The 19,465-nt window shown below is 58.7% G+C and overlaps 1 protein-coding gene across 5 annotated transcripts in view; it reads left to right on the plus strand.

Moving 5' to 3' along the window:
* The first annotated feature begins 320 nt into the window (after nucleotides 1-320).
* Nucleotides 321-19,465, plus strand: part of SHANK1 (SH3 and multiple ankyrin repeat domains 1) — a 46,685-nt gene continuing 27,540 nt past the window's right edge. For 3 of the 5 annotated variants that reach the window (XM_045077366.1, XM_045077368.1, XM_045077370.1), the window contains exons 1-15: nucleotides 321-702; nucleotides 3,195-3,492; nucleotides 3,708-3,911; nucleotides 4,408-4,479; nucleotides 5,583-5,691; nucleotides 5,786-5,937; nucleotides 7,724-7,891; nucleotides 8,320-8,436; nucleotides 12,551-12,628; nucleotides 12,855-12,921; nucleotides 13,191-13,521; nucleotides 14,439-14,632; nucleotides 17,958-18,071; nucleotides 18,233-18,308; nucleotides 18,768-18,797. In XM_045077366.1, the coding sequence (XP_044933301.1) occupies nucleotides 3,238-3,492; nucleotides 3,708-3,911; nucleotides 4,408-4,479; nucleotides 5,583-5,691; nucleotides 5,786-5,937; nucleotides 7,724-7,891; nucleotides 8,320-8,436; nucleotides 12,551-12,628; nucleotides 12,855-12,921; nucleotides 13,191-13,521; nucleotides 14,439-14,632; nucleotides 17,958-18,071; nucleotides 18,233-18,308; nucleotides 18,768-18,797 (1,967 nt within the window). In that variant the 5' untranslated portion in view covers nucleotides 321-702; nucleotides 3,195-3,237. Of the gene's footprint in view, nucleotides 703-1,953; nucleotides 3,493-3,707; nucleotides 3,912-4,407; nucleotides 4,480-5,582; nucleotides 5,692-5,785; nucleotides 5,938-7,723; nucleotides 7,892-8,319; nucleotides 8,437-12,550; nucleotides 12,629-12,854; nucleotides 12,922-13,190; nucleotides 13,522-14,438; nucleotides 14,633-17,957; nucleotides 18,072-18,232; nucleotides 18,309-18,767; nucleotides 18,798-19,465 lie in introns of those variants that run through there. The other 2 variants (XM_045077369.1, XM_045077367.1) reach the window with 2 other exon arrangements.

Below are 19,465 nucleotides of genomic sequence, written 5' to 3' on the forward strand. Positions count from 1 at the left end.
GTGTGTGTCTGTCTGTCTGTCTGTCTGTGGATCGGTACCCTTAAGGGGGGCGGGGCCCCATGGTCCGGGTAGAGGGGCAAGTAAGGGTAGAGCCAGGTTGGGTAATCTGGTGGCGATGGGGCGTGGTGGGGGAGGGCAGGGGGAGGGGGCGGAGCCGGCGGGGGGGGATGGGCGAGGTTTGGGGGCGCGGGGAGGGGCGATGTCTCCTCCGCCGGCACTGGAGGGAGGGGAGAGGGCGGAGGGAGGGGAGGGAGGGAGAGAGGGAGGGAGGGAGAGAGAGACAGGGCGAGGGAGAGACAGTGAGAGCTAGAGAGCGAGAAGGGAGGCAGAGGAGGCGCGGAGCGGGCGGCGGCGGCGGCGGCGGCGGCGGCCTGAGGAAGAGGAGGAGGAAGAGCAGGCGGAGACGCCGCGCCCGGAGCCGGCCGGACCGAGTCGGGGGCGGGCTAGCCCGGAGGGGCGCGGCGGCCGCGGCAGAAGGGGGGGCGCTCTGCGGATGGCCAGGCCCGGCCCGCGGGGGGGGTGAGGTCCTCGGCCCCCCCGCCCTCCCCCCCGGCCCCCGCCCGCCCCCTCCCCGGCCCGCTCGCCCTCCGGGGCGGTGGGGCATGGCCTGAGGGTCCCCCGTTTCCGGGGGGGTGGGGGGTGGGGGGAGGGGGGAGGGGCCGCGGGCGCCGCCGACCGGGACTCAGCAGCCCCGCCAGGCAGGTAAGGGGGCCGAAAACCCGGGGATTTGGGGGAGCTGCGGGGCCGGGGCCGCGGGAGGGGGCGGGGGCGCCCCGGACGTCCTTGGCCGCTCGCCGGGCTCCGGGCCCGGGTGTGCGATGGGGGGTGGGGGTGAGGAGGGGAGCGTTGCCCCGGGCGACGCCAAATTGGGTTACGCCCCAGTCCCCCGTGCCCCGTCCCATATAGCAGACTTGAGGCGAGGATGAGCCCCCCAGCCCCCGCCAGTAAGGCCCCCAGCCCGAGCCCGCTTCCCCGCGCTCCCAGGCCAAGGGCTCGTTCGCTGTACCCACCTCCTGGCCCTGCCTGGCCACTCCCCCGCCTCACCCACCCCAGCTTTCCAGTGCCCACAGACCCCTTCTGCAGCCCCACCGCGCGAGGCCCCTCCCCCAGGTCACCCTGGTTCTCTGCCCCTCCATCGGGGGTCTGGGCCTTGGCCTCCTCCGCCCCCTTCGACCCCCTCTAGCTCTGGCTTCTCCTCCTAGGCTCCTCCAATCCCCTCCCACCCTGTTCACAAGCTCCCCTCATCCCCACCGTCTCCTCTCCCTTCACCACCGGCCGGCGCGCCCCCTCGGCTCCCGCCTCCGAGTCCCGCTCCCGGATGCCCCCGCCCCCTCTCCCCGGCCCGTGGCTCTCCCCCACCGGTTTTTCGGCCCCAGCCCCGGCTCTTCTCCCCGCCTTTCCCCGCCTCTCTCCGCCTCCATTCATTCTCCCGGCCCCGCTCTCGGCCACACCAGCTGCCCCCTATCCCCCCGCAGCCTCCCAGGGCACCCCCTCTCTCCCCTTCTCCACCCCCCCCCCCCGCCGATTCCTCAGCCCGTCTCAGTACCAGCTGCGTGCCAGCTATTCTTAGCCGCGGAGCGTTTGATTCATGCCGCCCCGGCGGAGTGTGCCCGCTCCCTCCCTCGGGCCTGAGGGGGAGGGGCCGGAGCTGGTCTGGGGGGTTGGGGGCAGCCGCACGCGCGGGGGTGCCCGGGCCAGCTTTGCTTTCATCCCCCAGGCCACCCCATTAGTGCCCGCTTGAGGCTGGGGGTCAGCCAGGGTCAGCCGAGGGGGAGTGGCAGCGGGCTCCGGGTCCGGAGGTGGGATGTGGAATCCGGCGGGTTGGAGGCTGGGGGGCCTCCGCAAGGGCAAGGTGAGGCAGCTCTGCTGGGTGCCTGGGGGGCGGGGGGGGGGCTTCGCAGCCTGGCCACTCATGGGGGAGGGGTTGGCCAGCTCGCGATTAAGCTGCTCGCTCACCCACAGCTCTTGGAACTGTCCTCTTCGCACACTCATTTTGTCTTCCCTCCCCCAACCCCCCAGCCCATCCCCACTCCCCCAAAGTCAGCAGTACCCTCCACTGCTTCCCATCTCCATGGCAACGGTGCAGGAGCTGGGCCTGGTGTGGGGGGGAGGGACCAGACCAGACATTCTGGTTTCCGGTGCTGGGGTGGGAGACTGGGAGAAGAAGAGGGAGGCGGACCCCATTTGGCACCTAGGCTTACAAGGCCGCCTCAGGAGAGAATAGTGGAGATCTGGAGATGACCTCCCACCTCAGTCCCCAAGACCATCACCCCACTTCTTAGCCACCCTCCCAGCCCCCCAGGCCCCCTCCGAGTGGATCCACCAGTACCAAGCAATGCCAATCGCCCTGTCCTGTAGTGTCAGTGCCCAGATGTGCCCTCAGGTTATCCACGCTGACCCAGGCCACTGTACTACCAACACCAGTCAGCCCTCCCAGGCCCTTCTCCCCACCCACCTGCACCCCTCTCAGGATGCCTCTGCAGAGGCCACGTCTTGTGGCTCCCTGAGGGATGCCCCATGTGTGATCCTCTGCCCCATGACACCCGCATCTGAGTGTCCCTGCTCCCCTGGGACACTGATTCCCAGCAGTCCTCTGCACACGTTGTCAGCCACACTTCAGTGAAGTCACCAGTTCCACCCGCTCCCGGGCACCACTCCCGGGCACCACGCGGCCTCCCACTTCTGCCGCCCCAGGCTCACAGTGCCTCTGTCTCCCCAATACTACATCCCAGCCTCCCACCACCAGCTATCCAGGAGGCTGACAGGAGGGACCCGGGTGAGGGGCTAGGCTGGGTGGGGCCAGGAGGCCAGGATACCGGTGGGTCGTCCACCTGTCTGTCCTCAGCTAATTTTAGCTGCATTTTCCGTGGCCTGCCAAAGTGGGCCAGTAGCTCCCGCGGTGATTCTGCGGTTTCTGGGACACTGCCATGCTGGGTCAGCGGCAAAGTGGGGCGCAGGAGGGGTGGGGGGCTGCGACCAGGGCCAAGGGCAGGGAAGGAGACGCATTGGAAACATGGTAGGGATGGGCGTGTGTGAGCAGAGATGGCAGGAGTATCTGGGGGTGTGTCCAACCTCCTTCCTGGCTGCATGGGGCTCGTAGGGTAGCGGCCCTAGACTGCTTGTCCACGACTTGCCTGTGGCCTCGGAAGAGTCCCAGGCTTTCCATCTGACAGCTGCCCTTGGCCCCCCGGCAGCCGCCTGTGATGCTGCTGTCCCCTGTCGCCCCGTGGCCCCACGATGACCCACAGCCCCGCGTCAAGCGAGGACGAGGAACGCCACAGTGCCAGCGAGTGTCCCGAGGGGGGCTCAGAGTCCGACAGCTCCCCAGACGGGCCCAGCAGAGGCCCCCGGGGGACCCGGGGCCAGGGCAGCGGAGCACCTGGTAGTCTGGCCTCCACCCGAGGCCTCCAGGGCCGCTCCATGTCTGTCCCAGACGACGCCCACTTCAGCATGATGGTCTTCAGGATTGGCATCCCGGACCTGCACCAGACAGTGAGTGACCTACCAACTGCCCGCTAGCCGGGAGGGCCCCGGGACCCCAACCCACAGGAGGAGGCTTCTGGTGCGGGGCGTTCTCCCACTTGAGCCCCCTCTCCAGACAGCATCCCCACAGCATCCCCTCAACCCAGGGTCCCTGTCCTGTCCCCAGAATCACCCCACCCCTCTCCAAACCAGCTCAGGCTCCTCCCTGTCACCTCCCCAACCAGAAATGTCTGCGCTTCAACCCTGATGCCACCATCTGGACAGCCAAGCAGCAGGTGCTTTGCGCCCTGAGCGAGAGCCTGCAGGACGTGCTTAACTACGGTCTGTTCCAGCCGGCCACCTCAGGCCGCGATGCCAACTTCCTGGAGGAGGAGCGGCTGCTCCGGGAGTACCCTCAGTCTTTTGAGAAGGGGGTGCCCTACCTGGAGGTGAGGCCCACAGTCTGCCCAGCTTGGTCACAGAGGAGAGAAGGCAGGCCCCGTTGTTTTCCCCATCATGCCCTTGCAAGGGAAAAGCCGGTGGGCTCTTCCAGATCTCCTTCTCAGCGGTAGAGACAGAGAGGCCTGAGTTCAAAGGACAACCTATTCTGCCTCTGACCAACAGAGTGGCCTTGGGCAAGTCACTTCCCTGCCCCAAGCTTCTCCTCGCCTTTCAAAGTGGGAAAGGATTCACAATTACATAGGTGTTCCAGAACATTCTGTGCGGGGTCCAGACTCCCACTCCTCCAAGTCAGGGGTTGCAGTCCACATACTTCACAGCAGCCCCGCACTCCTCAGCCTGCCCAGCCGAGGTTCCAGGGTTGTTTCCACCTTGACCCTGAGATGACCAGCCCTCCTCCCCCTAGCTCAAAAAGAGTCCAGCCTCCTCCCCAAGTCCCTGATTCCAAGTCTCTGTGTCTCTCCCCTCATACCCCCCTGGCCACAGTTCCGTTATAAGACCCGGGTTTACAAGCAGACCAACCTGGATGAGAAGCAGCTGGCCAAATTGCACACGAAGGTGAGAGAACCCTGCTGGAGCTTACCCACCAACATCCCCCACAGAGACCGGGACCCCCCCACTTTCCCACTTCCTCTCCCACCTCTTCCCCACAGACTTCCACACTCCCCAGCCCCTTCTGTTCCTCTGCCAGGCTCCCCCATTAGCTCGAGAATGCTGTCTTGCATTTGGGACAGCCCCAAATGACACCCCTTTTTCTCCATCATAGCCCTTCTTCATTCCCCTTTCTGCCTCTCATTGCTCTGGCCAGGTCCCCCTATTTCCCCCTTCCTCTTACTTTCTTCTTCCTTGGACTCTGCTATCTCATATCTGGGTCCCCCATATCCACGCAGAGCCCCTGCTTCCCCCCACTTGGCCTGAACTCCGACACACAGTGTCCCTCTGCCTCAGGGCTGTTTCTGAGATATTCCACAGTTCCCCCACTCCTATAGACTAAACTTTCCCGGGATGTCTCCCACCCCTGGCCACATGGAGCCATGTTGCCCTCCAGGCCTCTGACCATATATATGTCTCTTGTGTCTCCCCTGGTCCCCTAAGACCTGGGAGGAAACCAGGGGGCTGCTTTAGCCAGAGGTGAAGAGAAGGCTTCCTGACACTTGGGAAAAAAGCCTTTGTCCCCTCCTCATGCCCCATCCTGACCCCTTCATGCATTCTTCTCTGTCCTCCCCCAAATATTCATCCCTCTAGACCTGCACCAGCCACTCTGGTAGCCACTGGCCACATATGGCTCCCAAGTACTTATGGTGCGGCAGGTCCAAACTGAGCCTCGCTGCCCGTGTGAAATGCCCACGGATTTTGAAGATTCGGTGCCCAAAAGAGTAAACTCTCTCCTTGATACATTTCCTATGGATTACCTGTTGATGCGGTAGTATGTTGGCTAGATTAGGTTAAAAAGATAGGTCATTAAGATGAATTTTGGTATAATCAACAGTGCGCCTTCCTCTTTTTTTTTTTTTTTTTTTTTTTTAAAGGTGGCTCCTAGAGACTTTCCAATGCCCCATGCGGCTTGCTGTGTATTTCCACTGGCCAGCTCTGCTTGGGACCCTAGCTTTTTTCCCTTGCTCCCTGACCGGCCTGTCTTCTCTCTCTTGTCCATGGCTCAGACGGGGTTGAAGAAGTTCCTGGAGTACGTGCAGCTCGGGACGTCTGACAAGGTGGCGCGGCTGCTGGACAAGGGGCTGGACCCCAATTATCATGACTCAGATTCAGGAGGTAGGGAGGGAACCAAGTGCTTTGGAAGAGGTTTGATGGGGAGCCCAGAATGAGGCATAAGGGCTGCATATGACTGGCCTTTCCTGCCCCGTAGAGACCCCCCTGACTCTGGCTGCCCAGACGGAAGGCTCCGTGGAAGTGATTCGAACCCTGTGCCTGGGAGGGGCCCACATCGACTTCCGAGCCCGGGATGGCATGACAGCACTGCACAAAGCTGCATGTGCCCGTCATTGCCTCGCTCTCACGGTGAGGTGCCAGACCCCCGGGACCCTCCCCCAGACTGCAGTGGTCCCCTAACAGGTTGAACTGCAGCGAGTTGCCCCAGACGCAGCCTCCTCCTCCCTTTCATCTCCCTTGACCCCACAAGACCATCTGGTCTACCCTTTGCCTCTCATCTCGCCTCCTGGATGTCCCCTCCCACGTCCCCGTGGGGATGCCACTTCTGCTCTTCCCTCAGACTCCTCTCCCTTTCCCGTTTGTTCTCTCTCAAGCCTCAGTTCTTTAGATTAGTTAAAAATAGTCTCTCTTCGTGTCCCAAATACAAAGCCCCTTTCCAGAGCCTGACACACACACAACCCCCGTGCTCACTCCTCCAAGGGACTCTGAGACCCTCTGCTGCTCCCCGGGTGCACCCACCCTGCGGGGCACTGTCACACGGAGCTTTCCCCCGGAAGAGCCCAGGGAGATCCTAATATCTATACTCTCCTGCTACCCAGACATTCTGGCTCCCTCTGACCCAGCTCACCCCCAACCTTGCCTCTGTCTCCCTGAAGTGTCGACCCTCCCTCCTCTGTTCCTTAAAGTACACCATGAGCTACCTGCTGGGCCCCCAGATGCAGACACTGCTCCGTGTGCTCACACACATTCCCTGCAAACACAGCCCGTCCACATACCTTCCCCAGGCACTGCCCCCCATACCTCCGGATGCAGCCCCTCACCTACCCTTCCGGCCTGGGGCTCATTCCCCTTCTCTCAGAAGCAGACGCAGCCCTTCCCCATGCTTTGTGACTAAAATGCACTCTCCCAGGTAGATGAACCCGCATCTCCACTTTAAAATCCTCTTCCTCTCCCCTCACCCCCATGGCACTTGATCCCTCTTCGTACACAGGTCAGGATAGACCGCCTCCAGAGATATGTAGCTGTTGATAAAACCCCAGCTCACAGATGCTTCAGTGGAATGGACCCTCCCTTCCCTTTTCCAGCTGCTCTGAAGGCCCTAAATGCAGTCAGACGCCAGCCACAGAGATCTGCTTAGGCCCTCTGGTGCACCCCCAGTCTGCTCCCTTCCCCCCCAGACCGATCCTACTCTTACCACCACCCGGCCTCCAGACGGACTCTGTCCAGTCCTGTAGCCACTGGCCACATGGGGCTGTTTAGATGTAAATTAATTAAAGTGAACTAAGACGAACACTTCTGTTTCTCGGGCTCACTGGCAGATTCGAGCACCCGGGAGCCCACGTGTGGCTGCCGTGTTGGATGGGCGGGGCGGTTGTAGGCTGTTTTCTGCAAATGTCTTGGTGGACAGCGTGGCTGCAGGCTGTCCTCGCACAGCTGCTGCCAACACTTTTCTAATGATGCTCAGCTCCGCCAGCCTCTGTGCCCGGAGCTGTTCCTGGAGCGGGATGCCCCCTGTCCCCCAGCCCCCGGGCCTCAGCGAGGCTGGCTCTACTCCCCTTGGTCCAAGCGTAACCTTTTCCCAGATTTCCTTCTGCATCCCATCTTTGGGATGCTGGTCCCAACTACGCCTCCTGCCTGGCCAGGGGTCCTCCTGCGTCCAGACTATTTTCTCCCATGGTCCCCCAACTGTCTTCCTTCTAGGATGAGGCGCTGAGGCACCAGGCTCCTTCCATGTCTCATTCAAAGTCAGCCACAGGGCAGGGGAAGAGCCAGCCTCAAGGTCGTACAAGGGCATCGTGGCAGAACCCAAAACAGCCTTGGCCAGTATGGGTCACCCAAGACTCTCTGCCCCATTGGTCCCTTCAGGTTGAGCCAGGACTAGTGGGACAGTCTTCTGTCTTGTCTCCCTCCTCAGGCACTCCTGGACCTTGGGGGCTCCCCCAACTACAAGGACCGCCGAGGCCTGACCCCTCTGTTCCATACGGCTATGGTGGGGGGCGACCCCCGCTGCTGTGAGCTGCTCCTTTACAACAGAGCCCAGCTGGGCATAGCTGATGAGAACGGCTGGCAGGAGATTCACCAGGTGCTCCAGACTCGGCCAGGAGGGGTTGGGGGGGGGGGTATGTGTGGAGGGGGTGTGCCTGGGCCCTGACCAGAGCAAGGATCAGAGACCCTGGTGCAAAGAGCTGGGGATCCAGATGCTGGGGTCCTCACAGAGCGTGGGGGTGGGACGAGCATGGTCTCCAAGGAGAAAAAGATGGGAAAGGCAAGGTCAGGGGACATTGGACATCTTGATCCCTGAGATGGCTGACGATGGTCTCTTGAGCCTCTTGCAGGGCCAGACCAGTCACCTGAGTCTTGGAATGACCCGGGAAGCTGATAGTCTGGGCCCCTGGGCAGGAATGGAGGCTGAGAAGAGAGGGAGAAGGAGGGTTTGCTGGCCTCAGGCTAGAGATAGATGCCATGGCTGGGAGACTCTGATGTGGCCTTCTGGATTCCCTGTCCTCCCAGGCCTGCCAGCGGGGTCATTCTCAGCACCTGGAACACCTGCTCTTCTACGGGGCTGAGCCTGGAGCCCAGAACGCCTCGGGGAACACGGCATTGCACATCTGCGCCCTCTACAATAAGGTCTGCTCTGGCAGCGCCTGCCTGGGGCCCTCCTCCTGCCCCCAGCTTCCCAGCCTCCCTGCACCCCCTGTTCCATCACTGTTTCATTCGTTCGTTCATCTGTGCCTTCATTCATTCAACAGATATTTACTGAGCACCTTCCCGGTGCTGAGGACTAGGTAGCGAGCCAGACAGATAGCACCTCCAGCCAGGCAGGACTTCCCATTTGGTATAGGGCAGTGGGAGGAAGGTCCCAGGGGATCTGGGTTCCCACAGGAGCCCGAGCCTGGGCTTGGCCTTGGGGCTGAGGTAGAAGTGGCCCCCCAGAAAATGCAGTACCAGTGCTAGGATGAGCAGGAGTCAGCTGAATCGGAAGGGGAGAAAGGGTGTCCCAGGCTGTGGGCACAGCCTGGGTAGCAAACCAGAAGGGAGAGAGCACATCAGGACCATCCCCAGATGGGAGAGTTGCTCCCCAGGTCCCCTTTCCTGTGTGTCTCCATTCTGCTGCTCGTGGAGGACCTGCTGTGTGCAGTGCCTTTTGGAGGGCGCTGCAGGGGACAGAGGAAAGGCCAAACCACATCTTAGAAGGGAGCAAGAGTGTATTGCAAGTTGTAGCAATTCAGGGTTGGGTGGATGGCCCTTACCTCAGGAGCCATGGGAGGAGGTGAGCTGGAAAGAGCTAGCAGGGGCCTCACCAACCAGAACCAGAACCAGCAAGTTGTAACTTTCAGCCTGCTGACCCCAGCCCTAGGAGATCCTGTGCGAATCAGCCCCTCAGTCTCCTTCCCTGTTATCCAGGCCTTCCTACCCTCTGCGGGACTCCGCAGAGCGGGGCTTGGCATGCTGGTGCTGGTCTGCCAACCACTTCTCCCCCTCCTCCAGGAAGTCTTCCAAGACAGCCCCATCCCCTTCTGCCTCATCAGAACTTGCAGTGCTGGGAATGTGGCAGGTAGCCACGTGCTGCCTTGTGGCAGCAAGCAGTCTGCTCTGCCGAGGGAGAACTCTGTGTTTGTCAAACCCAACCAACGCGGTGCTGTCATGTCCCCTCCCCAGTGTTTCTGTCTCTCTTGTCCCCTGATTCCCCCGCTCCATGGCCTCAGCGCATGGCCTGTGGACAGACCGCACCCCCCCCCCAGACAAGCCCTCTCTTAGGCTCTGTCCTTTCCCTGCCGTGGGGATGACGTCAGCTGATTGAAGGGGAGGAAAGACCATGTGTGTTGCGCGCTCATCCCCAGAAGGAAGCATTGTTCATCAGGACACGGAAACTATATCATTCAATTCAACAGGGAAAACTTAGTATAAAGAACTAGAGTGTGGGAGCAATTACCCTTGGTTGGAGGAGCCTCCTTGAGCTTCTCCTCTCTCGGTGCAACAGGTCAGTAACACCTACGGAGCAAAGGCTCAAATGGATGGACGTCTTCGCATGGTGCTTAGCTAGTACATGTTGAGACAGAGAGAGTTTGTTTTGTGCTTCTCCCTACCTCGTTTGCCCTCTCAGACCTTAAGCTTCCCAAGGCCGGAGCTAGGTCTGACCGATTTCCTTACTCTCCCCCACGGGCTTCCTGACATGGCGGTCTCTCCCCTGCTGGTGAAGGTCAGGTTCATGTTTATGAAAGGCATGAGCTCCTCAAGGGTGGGGGCTGTTTGATCATTCACTCAGCCCCGAGGCTGTAAGTCGTACTCGGCCTCAGTGCCTCTATGTTGAATAAATGAGCAGACGGATGAATTATGAATCGGCTACCTTGAATTTGCCCCAGGACCACACAGAGCCCCCCTCAGAATATTCAACAGGTGTTTTCTTTGCAATAGACTGAATGAGTCAGTGAATGAATGACTTGAACAAATGAATTCTGAGTGACTCGGCTCCATGTCCTTCCTCCTCCTACATCCCCGTGCATGTTTCGTGGGCACCTACCAATGGGAGATGAATCGGACTCAGCATGGTGCCTGTCTGGGGAGCTGGGGGGCGTTCACACCTGGCAAAGAGGCAGCTGTGTAGACAAGGAATTGCAGTGCCGTGAGATCAGTGCTAGGACACCAGTAAATTGAGGTTCTCGAGGCATAGGGTGCATTGCTGGTTGGGTTGGAGGAGATGTTCTGGGCCTGGGCTGGGCAAGGCAATGGTGGAGGCGGGCAGACACGCAAAAACACACAAACAGCAGTTAACAGTCTAGTTGGGGGTCAGCATGTACACACTTACTTGGACGCACACACACACTCTCATACCCCTCACAAACACACCCAGAAAACTGAGCTAACTTTGCTGTTCAGGGATCGACTTAGGCAATCGGCGTTGTACGCCCATAAGACCTAGATGAGCCCTGGGCTTCAGAGGCCACATTTGAGTTCTAGCTGCTCCACTCCCCGGCTGTGTGACTTTGGGCACAGATTTGCCCTCTCTGAGCCTGTCCTGTAGAACGGGACCATACAAGCATCCTTGGTGTGCTTGTTACGCGAAGAGAGTGAGACCGAAGGGTGCTTTGTGAATGCTGGTTGAATTGCATCAGGGGGAGCTGGAGAGGGGAGTTGATCTGGGGCCAGGCTGGCTTTGGTCAGGCAAGACAAATGGTGGAAGACTCCAGTAACAGTTTATTGGACAGCTCCTGTGGTCTAGGCACTATTCCAAGTGCTGGGTGCCCCTATGTAAAACTCACGAGGTAGTGAGGGAGAGATGCTAATGAGACAAGTGGAAGAGAAATGTCATTTGAGGGAGATAGCGTCATGAAGAAAATGAGCTAATACTGGCTTAGAAGAATGCCTGGCATGTAGTGGGCATCGTATAAATAAAAATAAAACAGGGAACAGGATAGGGAGCTATTTTGACAAGGTAGCCAGAGAAACCCTCTCCAAAGAGGTGGCATTTGAGCAGAAACCTGAATGAAGTGAGAAAATGAGCCATGTGGAAATCTAGGGGCAGACAATTAATTCCAAGCAGAGGGAGCAGCAGGTGCAAAAGCCCTGGGGCAGGAGCATGCCTGTCAGGGGAAGAAAGAGGCCAGTGTGGCTGGAGTAGAGGGCGTGAACAAAGATGGCAGAAGATGAAGTTGATGAGGCTGGAGGTAGGAAAGCAGGCAAACCAGGTGGAGTTGGAGTCTCTAGGGCCATGGTGAGGCCACTGGGATTTATCTAGAGGGAGTGACGTGGCTGACATTAGGAAGGCACCGATCTGGACATGGATAGCATTCCTAACCCCCACTGTTCAACCCTGGCCCCCTCTGTCCACCCCCTTCCTTCTGGGTCTAGCAGAATGCATGATAAGAGGAAAGACTCTGGAGCCTGACAGATCTTCATTCAAATCCAACTGCTGATAGTCACCCCCTGCATGACTGGTGGCTACTTGTGATGCCTTAGCTTCCTCCTCTGTCAAATGGGGGTAGCAATTTCCATTTCGTGGAACTATTGGGCAATACAGTGAGCTTCTCCTCTAAAGTGCTATGCCCCTGACATGGATCATACATAGGAAGCTCTCCATGAAGCCTGGGTTGGTGGCTCTGGACTTCAGCACTCCTGGCCCCAGGGGACATTTAGCCCTGTGTGCAGACATTCTCGTTTTTTTTTTCACAGCTAGAGAAGGGAGTGCTAGTGGCATCTAGTGGTAGAGCCCAGGGATGCCGCTAAGCGTCCTACCATGCACAGGACAGCTGCCACGACAAAGGTGTATCTGGCCCCTAATGTCAGTAGTGCTGAGGTCGAGAATCCCTGATTCTGATGAGCGCCGTCCAATAGACAGTAACAGGAGTCACACGTGTAATTTTAAGTGTCCCAGGAGCTACATTTAAAAAAAAATTGACAGGTGACGTTAATCTTTGTAGCATATTTCAGTAACCCATGGTTTCCAAAAATATTATCCTGTCAACATGCAAGCGATATAACAATTATTAGAGATGTGTAATTTTTTTTCATGCTAAGTTCTTAAAGTCTGGTGTATAGTTTACACATATAGCTCAGCTCAGTTCGGACCGGACACATTTAAAAGGCTCTTGAGCCATGTGTGGTAAGTGGCCACTGTCCTGGGCCAGGCAGGTTTAGATCAGGTTGTTCCTGAAGTTCTCAGCCCAGTGCCTCTGTCTGCTCACGATCTTCATGGTTTCCTTTTGTTTCACTCTCTGCCACCGACCATCGCTTTCGTCCTCAGGAGACCTGTGCTCGGATTCTCCTCTATCGAGGAGCCAACAAGGATGTGAAGAATAACAACGGACAGACCCCCTTCCAGGTGTGGGGCTGTGAGGGCTGGCGGGGGTAGGGGGTGATGCACAAAGAAGGCACGGGGTGAAGAAGGTGGGACAGGTAGGGCTGCTGGCGGAGAGGCTGGTGGTTTGGGAGAGAAGGGGTTGCCGTTGCTGGGGTGAAGGTTTGGGGGGCAGGGGTCCTCACCGTGCTTCCTACCCTCTCCCTCTGCTGCCTGGGCCACCCCACCTCCCTGTGCCCCCTCCCTCCAGGTGGCAGTGATCGCTGGGAATTTTGAACTGGGGGAGTTGATCCGAAACCATCGAGAACAGGATGTGGGTGAGCAAGCAGGGGTGGGTAGGGCTGAGGGGAGATCCGATGGGTAGCTGGGGGTGTATGGGGGGACGGGGGAGTTACTGGGCTGTGAGTGAGACTACTATCTGAATAGTAATGAGGGGTAATTAGGGTAATAAGGGGTGCAATTCCCACCCCCCATTCTCTCTCACGGCTGTCTGTCTCCTCTCATGCCTCTCCTCCCTTGCCTGCACACCGCCTCCGCCTGCCTGTCTCCCTTGCTCCTTCTGCCCCCTGCTGCTATGCCCTCTCAGTGCCCTTCCAGGAGTCCCCCAAGTATGCAGCCCGGCGACGGGGACCCCCAGGCGCAGGGCTGACGGTGCCCCCAGCGCTGCTTCGGGCCAACAGTGATACCAGCATGGCCCTGCCCGACTGGATGGTGTTTGCCGCCCCGGGGACCTCATCCTCTGGGGCCCCTGGCCCTACTTCAGGGCCCCAGGGCCAGTCACAGCCCTCAGCCCCCAGCACCAAGCTCAGCAGTGGGACCCTCCGAAGTGCCAGCAGCCCCCGGGGTGCACGGGCTCGCTCCCCATCCCGCGGGAGGCACCCTGAAGAGGCCAAGAGGCAGCCCCGTGGACGGCCCAGGTAGGGGAAAGCTCAGCCCTGGTCCCAACCAGATCCTATCCTTGGAGCCGCAACTGCCCCCACCCAGGCTGGTGCCCCATCCACCCCAGGCCCTGGTCCACCCCCTCAGGCCTCCAGATCTTGCTCCTGCTCCTGCCTCCTGAGGAGGGAAGGGCCTTGTAAGCCGCAGTCTTGCACCTGTCCCGGAATGTGCCAGTTTAGCTAAGCACCTGCTCGGTACCAGGGGTCAGGGGTGGGGAGCCCAATGGAAATGTTGGTTCCAGCCCCTGAGGACAGACAGACAGACAGGGCAAAGTGAGAAAAAGCCAAATAAGGTGGGGATAGACAAGGGACTTGGGGAAGGGTATCTGAGTTTAGAGACGAGGCCAGAGGAGGGGTGGCAGAGCAGAGGAACCACTCAGGGTAGAGGGGAGGATGAGCAGGGGGCATTCTGCGGGGGTAAAGAGGTCAGGCTGGCAAGAGGAGGAGAAGGGGGACTGTGGCTGGCCGGTATGTCCTGAGGACACGGAAGAGCGAAAAATCATGGCGGGCTGGGCACGGCAGGCAGAGGAGTTGGACCTGCACCAGGAGGAAGCTGGGAGTCGCTGAAGGCTCGTGAGGGAGCTGAGAGATGACACAGTCAGAGCTCCACTTCAGGAAGCTGAATCAGGCACAGCATGCAGGGCCGTGGGAGGGGCAGAGCCGGAAGCCAGGAGGCAGAGGAGGGGGTGGGGTGGGGCGGGGGGGGGGGCAGCAGTGGGCCAGCAGAGGGAGCCCCCAAATGCCTTCTTCCCCTAAGGATGCCAGAGCTGGGAAGCCCACTCAGACCCCCTTCCCACTCTGATGCTCCATCTCCCCCCACCCCACGGACCCCTGTTCTCCCAGAGGTGCCCCCTCCCTCCACTCTCCCCTGCCTCTCACACCCTCTGTGTATGCAGCTCCAGCGGGACGCCCAGGGAAGGGCCGGCAGGGGGCACGGGGGGCTCGGGGGGCCCTGGGGGCTCCCTGGGCAGCCGTGGGAGGCGTAGGAAGCTCTACTCAGCCGTACCTGGACGCTCCTTCATGGCCGTGAAGTCCTACCAGGCCCAAGCGGAGGGGGAGATCTCCCTGAGCAAGGGGGAGAAGATCAAAGGTAACCGGGCAGGGCAGGGCCGGGCCAGACTGGGGGCGAGGGTCGGGCAGGTGAGCTAACCACTTGAGGAAGCAGTCAAGGACAAACAGTTCTCCAGGACCTAGACTGTCCAGGACATACTCTGGGGACCCCAGAGAGCCCCCTGGACACCCCCTGCCCTGAGCATGAATTGTAGCTGCTGCAATGCCGCCTGTTGGCAGGATGTGTTGAGGCAAAAGAGGGAAAATGAGCATTTGGGGACCCCAACACCATGCCATGCCCTGTAGGAGTGGTCCCCCCCGCAGGATCAGCCTTTCAGGAGGGTGTCGGGACACCCTCTGACAGCTGAAGGAATGGTCTCCCAGGTCCAGTGACCTGCCCCAGTCCCCAGTCTGAACCCATGGTCTTTCCTGCCACCTGGTGTGGAGCGTGGGGCCAAGCCACCTTGACTTCACCTCCTGCCCCTGCCAGGTGTTCTCCTCTGAGGAACAGCATGGGGCCCGTTTCCTGGGGCTCTGAGACAGGTGCTGGAAGCCAGGGCCAAGCCCAGGGCTCCCTGAGTGGCCGGTGGCTGCCGTTCCTGGAGTTTGCCTCTCTTTGGTTCTTCTGTGTGCTTCTGGAAAACAGTGCCAGTAGCCCTCACGTGCAGACTTCGCAGGGCTGGTGACGTGTGTTCTTGGATAGAATAGGCTTGGAAACGGGAAGCAAGCAGACGTAGCAGTGAATGCGAGACGGGGGAGCAGTTCTTTGCCGACTCTCAGCTGCAGAGGAGCTGAGTAGTGTAGCGCTGGAGGGCCAAGCTTCCTGGGTTCAAATCCCAGCTCTACCGCTTCCTGGCTGGGCACCCTCAGACAAGGGACTTTTCTCTGGGCCTCAGTTTCTTCATCTGTACGACGGGACCCTGATGAGGATTTTAAAAGTTCCCTTAAGGCACCCAGGACAATGCTGAGCACACAGCAAACGCCAATGATCATGGTCCTCAGCAAGCCCCCATGACAGGAGCTCAGAGAGGAGAGAGAGAGACCCCGGCTGTCTGGGAAAGCTGGGGGTTCCTCCCACAGGAGACAGAGGTTTTGTGGGTCATGGAAGGGTGTGCAGGGATCAGAGCATCAGCTGGGTCATGTATCGGATCTGTTCGCGTTCTTTCTTCCCGTAGCCTGAGTTCCTGAAAGCAAAGTCACATGTCATTGATCTCTGGGTGGCCAGGGGCCCGTGTCAGGACCCAGGACCCAGGAAGCCTCAGTGCACATCTGCTGAATGAATGAATGAATGAATGGCCAGACAGAGGAGCAAACTGGAGGCCAGGGGCAGTGCCGCTAGAGGCAGGGTGCCTGGGAAGCGGGTATGCATGCACAGATGCATGCCACTTGGAGGGTGTGGTCTGTGCTTTGAGACTGAGTTTTGAAAGAAGGGGAAGCTAAGGTCCGAGGGTGGGACCTCCCATGTGCAGTATCTTCCAAGTTTCTTTCTGAAATTCAAGCCCAGTACTTCTGTACACTGCCCGGTTTGGATGTCCTTCCCTTACAGTAGGACATGTCATTGCTTCAAAGCGTGCCTCCATCCACCATGCCCTTGAGGTTTGCCCCATCCCAATGAGGCTGCAGGCTCCCTGTGCTCTCAGGCCAAATCCCAGTGCCTGTGCCTGGCTGCCAGCCCCTCCCCTGCCCACCCACCAACCTCATCCCATGGCACTCTCTCCTTCCCTCACAAGGCGCCAGGAATCTCTTTCTCCCATGCTGTTCCTTCTCCCAGAACGTTTCCTCCCTCTCTGCCTCTTCAGCTCCTAGGATCCTTCCAGTCTCAGTCTATATGTCATGTTGTCCGGGACACCGTCCTGGTGCCTCTTTGCTATCCGATTTATAGACCCCCATCTGGCCTTTCTTTGGACACCTGGTCCTTCTCCCCTGAAGGGCTGACCTTAACTTTCATTCGTGCGCTCACCTACAGAGTTACTCCTCCCACGGTGCCTGCGTGGAAGCACCGCGAGGTTAAGAACCACATTGGTTGTGTCCAAGAGCACTCTACCCAGTGTCTAGCCTGGTGCTTGACTCATGACCGACACTAAATAAATACTCATTTGGTGAACGGATGATTGATTCCGTGACCACCCAGCCGGTCACTGGAGGGCTAGCCCAGAGCCCTTTTTACTCCCTCATTTGCTCCTTTTCCCTGACCTTGAGCATCTCCTCAATCTGGTCTCCTCAGATCCTCCCAAGGGTGGCAGTTGAAGCATAGAAAGCCACCAGGGGGCCCCAATTCAAATCCTAGTGTGGCTTGAGTCGTCTCTGGGACCAGGGACTTTTCTGTTTAGCTGTAGCCTCTTCGTCTATAAAATGGGAAACCAGTTGTCACCTACCCCTGTAGATGTGAGGGAAGTATGCGAAGGGCTGGGCGCAGACAGAGCCAGGAGAAATGAAGAAATGGAAGACCGTGCCCTTGTTACTGTTGCTTTGATCGTCGGTATTAGAAGCAGCAGCAACACAGCGCTTGAACAGAGAGGTCACAAAACACTGTGACTCCAAGCATTCACCCTGGAGACGCAGAGAGGTGTTCAAATCCAGACTCTGTGGACGATAAGCTGTATATTCTGAGCAAATGACCTCGGCCCTCTGAGCCTCAGTTTCCCTGTGGGTAAAAGGGGTTTAACGAAAGTGTCCCTTTTTAGGGTTCTGGTTACTGGTGAGAACTGGACATTAGCAGTTCCCGATGTCCGTCTTTGTCCTTGAGCGGTCAGCACACACACAGCACAGCCAGTCAGCAAATGTGTGCTATGTGTGGCTAAGAGATGGGGCCAGCAGGAAATGGCCTCCAGGGACAAGGGGTGGAGAGGAAGAAAGAGGTGATTCTAATCTCTTCCCATCTAGAGCCAGGGGAAACAAAAGGAGGCAGAGGGCAGGGGCTGGGAGCAAAGGACAGAAATTTGAGTGGCCAGGAGGGAGTGGGAGGGAATGGGGGCTGTGGCGGAACTGCAGAAGGGCTTAGGGAGTCTAAGAGGGCATCGGGAAATTATAGAACAGTCAAGTTGTGCCTGGTTGCTTACCAAGGGAGGTGAGGGTCAGTCCTGGGGGGGACTTAACCTGCGAGGACCATGTCACCAGACACAGCCCTTTCTCCCAGTGCCTCTGATGTCCCCATTGGATTCGGAAAGCAAGAATGCAGGAATGATAGGATTTGGTTCTCCAGCCAACCCCTCATCCCTTCCTTGGACATTTATTAAGGATGCCCTTGGGACAGGCCCTATGCTAGGTGCTGGGGAATTGTAGCAAGGCTGTGCATCAAGTACGTTGGAGTTGGGGAGGCGACACAGAAACACAGAAGTGTTTCTATGTCCCTGCTCCCCACCCAGTGCTTAGCATCGGGGAAGGAGGCTTCTGGGAAGGCCAGGTCAAAGGTCGTGTTGGCTGGTTTCCCTCGGACTGCCTAGAAGAGGTGGCGAACCGCTCCCAGGAAGGAAAACAAGGTAATGAGGACTCTCCAGTTGTCCCTGATCATCCTGGGGTTCTCCTGACAGGGGTGGGACGCTGGGGGATGAGTAGAGGGGACGACATGGGCCAGGACCCCCGGGAGTGGGCCCATGGTTTCCAGAGTGAGGGTCTAAGGTCGTCCTTTGTCCTCCTGCAGAAAGCCGCAGTGACAAGGCAAAGAGACTCTTCCGGCATTATACTGTGGGCTCCTACGACAGCTTTGATGCCCCAAGGTAAATGTCCATACACCCCTGGGTGCCCCTTACCCCAACCTCCCTTCATATTCCACCTTTAAATATGTCTACCACCTCCAAGCCTCCTTTCTGCTCCCTCTAAAGTTTAATCCAGAGGTGGGGGAAGGCAGAATTAGCTTCAGACCACAAGCCCAGTCCCAAACCATCCTTGGCAGCCACTGAGACTGACCAGTTTTGGGGTAGCCTAAGACCAATGGGGTGGACAGATAAGTATGGAGCTGTCTGGGGCTGGGGAGCTCGTGTGTGTGGCTGGCTGGAGGCCTTTCTCCTTCGTGTGCCTCATCTCTGTGCGGTCATGTGCAGCAGAAATGTATGCATCCCATGCCTCGCACGGGTTTGGGGAGAGGGGCAGGCAGAGCTGGGCCAGGAGGGGTGGGGGTGGAGAGACGGGCACACTGACACCTTTCCCCTCCCTGGCTGCTGGCTGACTTGCTTCAGAAGCTTGATGGATGGGATTGGCCCAGGGAGGTGAGAGGGGAGGGGAAGGGAGGGCATGGGGTCAGGAATGGGAAGAAAGGGGTGCCTGGGGATATGTGGACTTGTGTGTGCACGACCAGAGCTGGTTTCCCTGTGCGTGAACATCTTACACTGGCAAGTGTCCTTGTATGGATTCTCTGAGTATGTCCTTGCCCCCGTGTCTCTGTAGGTGAGCATGACACGTGTCTGTATGCATGGGTGACAAGAGGCTCCTAGACCTGTAGCCTTGTGCCTGGAGATGCCCATGACAGCGAGAGGGTCTGTCCTACTCTGTGTAGATGGGTGCATTTTTGGCTGTCATTTATGGGCGTGCGATTGAGGCTAATCATGCGGTTGGCACTGCACATTTGTGTTTCCTTGAATCTGTGTGTCTGAGAATGAGGGCAAGTGTTTCCAGGGATGTCAGTGTGTCTGCTTACCTTGTACGGACAGGTGGGTTTCTGCACACGTCTGTCTCTTTCTGTGCATGCCACTGTCCCTGCGTGTCAGCCCAGAAAATCATGTGCATGCATTTGCATCTGTCCAATTGATCTGGAATTCAGGACCTGGGGCACTGGGGGAGGGGAGGGCAGAAGAGGGAAGGATTCCAGGGCATGGGCCTCCAGAAGGGCAAGACTGTGGGGGAGGGATGGTCATAACTGGTATTTGAAAGATGACAC

This window comes from Mustela putorius, unplaced genomic scaffold, assembly GCF_011764305.1.
Source record: "Mustela putorius furo isolate JIRA1106 unplaced genomic scaffold, ASM1176430v1.1 tig00000196_pilon_pilon_pilon, whole genome shotgun sequence".
NCBI lineage: Eukaryota > Metazoa > Chordata > Mammalia > Carnivora > Mustelidae > Mustela > Mustela putorius.